Consider the following 6,560-nt stretch of genomic DNA (forward strand, 5'->3'; position numbering starts at 1 on the left):
ATATAATATATAGTCATATCCTAACCGTTCAATCTACAATTTTTTTTAATACAATTAGGGATAGAGAATCTGAACCATGGATCTCGTGGTTACCAACAAAAGTGAATTGGATTGTTTAGCTTTTTAAAGCTCATTTAAAATGAATTTGTTGAATTATAAATTTTATTTTTAAACTTTAAGGGGTTATTTTATCTATTCATTATTTAAATTTTTTTCAAAAAAACTAATAAATCCATGAACTTTCAAGATTATTTGACCCAATTCATATAATTTTAGAAATTTCTAACTTTCCTTTCAATATTGTCTCTTATAATTTCTTTTTCCTTTTTTTGGTTATATCTATCAATTTTATGTCTCCATATTTCAAATTTATTGTTAAAGAACTAGATAATACTTTTGACATCAAGTAGGTTGGAGAGAATTCATTTTTAATATGAATGGCACTATGTATTACAACAAATGTGGAGCTTAGAGATTTGAGCTTACAATTTCAAGAGAAAGACATGTCGATGTTAGTTGAGTTATGCTCATGTAGATAACGTATAAGATTTAAATTATTGAAATTTGTGACAGATTAGGCACAAAATAATATATTGTGCCCGATAGATTTCATGTTCATCCTTAGAGAAGTTTAAGGGACATTTGGAGTAAAGAGTTGATTATTATATACCTAAGTTATAATAGTATGTGTTTGGATATAGATTATTTTAGTTTAGATTATAATAATATGTATTTGATATATAAACTATTTTAGTTTGAGAAAGAAATAATAAACACTACAGTAAAAGATAAAAAAATGATAAATATAAAATAGTAAAAATTGCAAGGATTTTGAAATAGTGTTGCCTATAATGGGACTACAAGTAGCAAGAGGTGGTTATTATAGTAAGATAATTTTTTACTCTTAAATGTTTATCAAATTTAGATAAAATAGATAACCTTTTAAATATTCATTTCTACTATAAAAGAAAAAAATCAAAATCAAAATCTGAAATTCAGTGATTCAAACAAAATCCATAGCCCATAAAGAAAGAGATTCCTTTTAACTCATCATTATTAAAGAAAAGAGAGAGGGGGGAAGCTGAAAATGACAGCAAGCGTACTAGCAATGGACCAAGCTTGGAGGGAGACTAAAGAAATCAGAGCTTGACGAAAATGGGAATTCGAGTCTTCAATCTTCTAATTAAAATCTCCCTTAAACTATGCGATTCAAGCTGTCCACGAGCTTCATCGAATTGAACAAAACCAACAACAACAGCAACAGGGTTTACTCCTACTTCTACTTCTACTTCTACTTCCCCCCTTTGACTGTTAGCTCCTTCAAATTTCTTTCTCAAAATCCTCTCTAATTTCCCCTTTTCTTTAGTACCCACTTTGGAAAAAGACACTGGTTTCTGCTCTTCTTCTTCATTTCTGCATTTTCAGTCACCCACACGCTCCACCAGCTTCTTCCGAGCTTTGAAAATGGCTGCCACTGTCCTCTTTCTTTCTGTCTCCTCTATTTTCCTTCTCTGATGGCTGTTTTACCCTTTACAAAAAGGTTTGTTGCAGTTCCCCCACGAATGGGTTTCGATTGTTTCTTCCTTTTATCAAAACGGTTCTCTTCTCTTCTCTTAACTTTTCTGCATTTTCTGGTTTTTTTTTTCTTTTGCCATTTTGCTTTCTGGGTTTTCTTCTGAATCTGATCTGGCTTCTTCTGGGGAGCTTTTGTGTTAATTGTCTTGTTTTTCCACTTGGGTTTCTGGATTTTGTGGTTCTTGTATTTTGGTTTTTGTGGAAATGTGAAGCTAATCTAATGTTCCCACCCACCACTTCATTTCTTATTGTCTGGTTGTTAATTTCTTTGCTAATCTCTGCTTGCTATTGCGTGAACTTTCCCTCTTAAAGTAAAGATGTGAAGATGTTTTTTGTTTTGGAAGTTTGACTTCAACAACATATCTTGGATCTTGGCATACTGTAGTTGGATTTGGGATCATTATGCCTAAGCTATGATTAATTTCATAACCAATTCTCCTTTCTTTGAAATCATATTCAGCATTCTTTAGCAGTGAGACTAAAATCCATCCCCAGATTCAAAGTTGAGTTTGGAATTGTATTTTGTCTACACTTTTCATTTATTTGGCCTGGCTTTGCTTGTGGAACTATACAAGGAATCTTATAGGAGGAATGCATTGAAGGTTTCATTAGGAAAAGTCCAAAAAAAGCTTGAAAGATGTCACATAAGGTGGAACTGAATTTGCTACTGGAGGGGATCTACTTTTACTGGATTTCCTCCAGTTTTCTTGGATCTACAGAGACCTAGGCATGTCCTAGATAGAACATCTAACCGCTCCTTTAGTTCGAATGACCTGATTGACGGGATGGAGGAACATAGGTGATACTGATATGTACTTGGAATTGGCAAAAAATCATAGAGAGCTAGAGACTTGAATAGATCCCAGGAAAATGTGAATGCTGTAGCCTTGTAAAAGAAGAGGAAGAAAGAGATGTACAATTCTACTTTGTGATTGATGCTTGCTCCTTAAGGCAAATACTCGTTTCAGCTTGATAGTTTCTTTGAGGCCCTTCATTTACCAGGTCCTTAGGGGGGTGCCAAGAGTGGCTGAACACAAATAACTTCACATCTGTCAGCTCACGAGTTGGGATGAATTAGATCATATTATATATCTCAACAATTTTCATTTGTCTAGTAGCACCACACTACTAATACAATGTAGCTGTCTGTGGTGACGGCTCTTATTCTTGTTTAAATTTTGGTCAGATTCGTAGTTTATCGTGATTTCATACTTTGATTAGAAACAAACTCAATATAAACATCATAAAACATGGTACTTCAGAGGGAACCTTCTGGCTTTTCATTATAATTTAATGAAGTAAATGTGTAACTTTTGTTTCCAAAATTTACAGGCTGAGCCTAACTGCCAATTGATTCCGGTTTCACCCTCAACTATGAAAGCTGGATCAGAGAATGGATGGCACTGCATCAAGTCTCTTTACTTTAGAGGTAAACCAGCCAAGGATTTGTGCTTGTTGCAGAAGGTGAAGGCCTCCACCTGTACTCCTGGAGAAGCCCCAGTTTATCTCAACGTGTATGACTTGACCCCGGCAAATGGCTACGTCTACTGGGCTGGCCTTGGTATCTTCCACTCTGGTATAGAAGGTCAGTTTGTTTCTTATCTTTCACTCAGATTGTAAGGTTACCATTCCAATTATTCAATCGAATAGTAAGTGTACTTGCAGGCCACTCAGTGTAATTAAGTTGATCTTGTCTATGTTCTTAAGATTTTGTAATAATCATAAATTGACTTCTACTTCTGTTGCCAAACCCTTTTCTAATATCTAGCTGATTAGATATAAGTTATTGTCAGCTATGCTATTAATGATGTCAAGAAGGCTATTGCTAAAGTCAGCGCAAGAGCTTTTTCAAATAATTCCATTTGGAGTGTTCCTGTTGTTTAGCCATATTTTGGATCTGAAATTAATGCCTGCTTATATATGGAACTTATTTTGGATCTGAAATAAATGCCTGATTATTCAAAGATGTTTGTATCTGTGTTACAGTTTACGGCATTGAATATGCCTTTGGAGCCCACGACTACCCGACGAGTGGTATCTTCGAGGTCGAACCCCGAACATGCCCTGGCTTCAAGTTTAGGAAGTCAATCTATATTGGTACAACTTGCTTGGATCCAATCCAAGTAAGAGACTTCATGGAGCGTCAAGCTGCGAACTATCATGGCGATTCATATCACTTGATCGTGAAGAATTGCAACCACTTCTGTGAGGATGTATGTAGAAAGCTAACCGGGAAATGCATACCGAAATGGATTAATCGGCTTGCAAGAATAGGTACGTGCATCGTCATTTATCTCTCCGCAAATGCTTGTCATTTCATGCTAGATCCATTGTGATCTTAAAACTGTAGAATGTAAACCCTCTTTGATTTTGACAAAACAAAGTCCCTCACAATCTTCAAGCAAAACTTGCAGGTTCAAAATGCAACTGCATACTCCCCAAGGCACTTAAGGCCACGACCGTGCAACACGACCCGAGATATGAGGGACAGGACAGCGAAAAGAAAAGGCTAAGGAGTGGCTTCAGTTGCTTATCCTCCATCTCCATGAATCAGAAGGAAGTTTCAATATCTTCACTGTTTCTACACTCCCACTATAAAGGCTGCCTACCTCCATGGGAACTAAAAAGATCAAAAAGTTGGTCCTTCAAGTAAGGAGAAGACAGACAACCTACCTACCCGGATTTGAGATAGCTAACAAGTTTCCTTCTTCCAGTTCTTGGGATAATAGCCATGGGAGCTGACTGGTTTGAGCTTTGAGGATTGATAACAGAGGCTCTAATCTCTCTCCTTTTTCTCTATTCTCTTGTGTTTTTTAGTCTCTGAGAGGCTTTGTTCTGATCATTGACTTGGGGGATAATTCATTCATGATGTCGAGTTATATCTTTTGGTAGAGCTTAGGAATCCAAGTAGCTGGTTGGTTTGCCAATGCCAATGCCAATGTATATTAGCTGTTCATCTTCTTCTCTTTGCTAATCATTGTTTTGGCAGTAGCTAAGAATTCTCCATGGCTCCTCTCTTTTTATCATTATTTTTTTCCTTAAAAAAAAAAAAAGAATATTACGTTACAAACGTGGGAGAGATGATCAAATGACTCATAAGGTTATACAAGTTAGATCGGTTCGAGTTTTCTGAAGTGTTCCTATTTATTGTGGATCTTCTTGATCAATTCTAGCAAAAGATGGTCTTTTTCTTTTTGGATGAACTGGAAAGTAGATAATTATATCTGTCTAAAAAATATTTTGATGAACGTATTTGGAGTCCAACTCCAAAATCAGGTAGAATCTTCCAAATCCAAACTCATAATTTATTAGTCATTACAACTTTATGCAGAACATGATTTCATTCCCCACTAATATTTTATGCCAAGTTCTTTGCTTTCCCACAATGTTGTTATAAATAAATTAAAATAACTAATTCATACAATTTTTTTGTTTAAACAAAAGTGACAAGAATATGAACAGGTGTATACAACTGTACATTCCAATTAAAGGTATAAATTATTCAATTTGTTCCTATTCTATACCCAACTTTGTTGCATCAATTTCTTTTTTTAGTTCCAAAAGTGAGATTCCAACCCCCTTTTTATTTATGGTATATGTTTTAATTACTTAAGTTATGTTGCTTAAATGTATTTGATTCTACTAAGCCTAAAATAATTTAATTTATAAGTCAAAGTACAAGTTCACTTCTCAAACCTTTAAGGAGATTTTTGAGACAAAAACTATTCTAAAACTATAATAATCACCTTTTGCTATAGTAAATACTATTTCAAAACCCCCAATTAACTACAGTCAACACTATTTCAAAATCTATATTTACTACCGTCATTTACTATTTACTACGGTTTTTACTATTTTACATTCATCATTTCTTTTATTCTTTGCTACAATATTTACTATTTCATTCTCAAAGTAAAATAGTTTATACCTCAAACACATACTATTATAACCCAAACTAAAATAATCTACATCCCAAACATAAACTATTATAACTCAATTATAATAAGTTATTATTATAATAACCAACTTCTTGCTCCAAACGCATCTTAAATTTGTGTGAAATAGATATATATTAACTTTAAAGAATCAAATAGGTCATTGATCTATTCAATATTTTAAAAAATGTATAAGCCCACTTAACATAAAATTTGAATTTTTTTTATTATTATTATATTAGACACAAGTTTTAATTTATTAATTCTATTGATTTAAAAAATGTTGAATATGTCAAGGACTTAAATACAAATTTGAAAGTTCAAAAACTTAATTGACATTTTCAAAATTTAGGAGAAGTATTAGATTCTCTATAATGGGACTTTGGACATAAACATGAGATTAAACTTGTAATTTAACTTAACTTATAATATACAAATAGGCCATACATAAAATTTAAGGAAAATATCAATGTGTACCCAATTTTAGATATTGTATCAATTAAAACTTTGTACTAACAAGTGTATTATTTAAACTTTTCTCTTCCTGTTTGGTACCATTTCGTTTTTTTTAAATTTTTAAAATTAAACCCATTTTTTCACATTTTCTTATCATGGTACGTATCTTTCTTAAGTACAAAAATTGAATTCTTAATCAAAATCCAAAAATAAAAACAAGTTTTTAAATTATTATTTTTTTAGTTTTCAAATTTTGGCTTGGTTTCTGAAAACATCGGTGAAAATATAAATAAGAAAGAAAATATAGATGTGAAAGAGGTGTTAGTAGGCTTAATTTTCAAAAACTAAAAAAAAAAAAAATCCCTTTAATAACCATTTTGTTTTTTGTTTTTTAAAATTAAGTGTATTTTCTCCAATTTATTTATCTTTCTTAAATCCAATAGTTGAATTGTTAGCCAAATTTCATAAACAAATTTTCAAAATTTAGCTTGGTTTTTCAGTCTATAGTTTAATTTTAAAAAACAAAAATTCAAAATCCAAATAGTTACCGGAAGGGACCTCAACTTTAAGTTGAAAATATCCATTTACACTCTT

The 6,560-nt window shown here is 32.6% G+C and overlaps 1 protein-coding gene across 2 annotated transcripts; it reads left to right on the forward strand.

Moving 5' to 3' along the window:
* The first annotated feature begins 990 nt into the window (after window positions 1-990).
* LOC120088154 (deSI-like protein At4g17486) lies at window positions 991-4,571 on the forward strand. 2 transcript variants are annotated; one of them, XM_039045260.2, is made up of 4 exons: window positions 991-1,540; window positions 2,908-3,160; window positions 3,562-3,849; window positions 3,990-4,571. In XM_039045260.2, the coding sequence occupies exons 2-4, from the start codon at window positions 2,950-2,952 to the stop codon at window positions 4,226-4,228; spliced, it is 738 nt and encodes a 245-aa protein (XP_038901188.1). In that variant the 5' UTR covers window positions 991-1,540; window positions 2,908-2,949; the 3' UTR covers window positions 4,229-4,571. The 2 variants fall into 2 exon arrangements, with proteins under 2 accessions (XP_038901188.1, XP_038901189.1); XM_039045261.2 differs by having other exon boundaries at window positions 1,152-1,597.
* The last annotated feature ends 1,989 nt before the right edge of the window (window positions 4,572-6,560 follow it).

Source organism: Benincasa hispida, chromosome 10 (genome assembly GCF_027475165.1).
Source record: "Benincasa hispida cultivar pf3 chromosome 10, pf3_genome.v1.1, whole genome shotgun sequence".
NCBI lineage: Eukaryota > Viridiplantae > Streptophyta > Magnoliopsida > Cucurbitales > Cucurbitaceae > Benincasa > Benincasa hispida.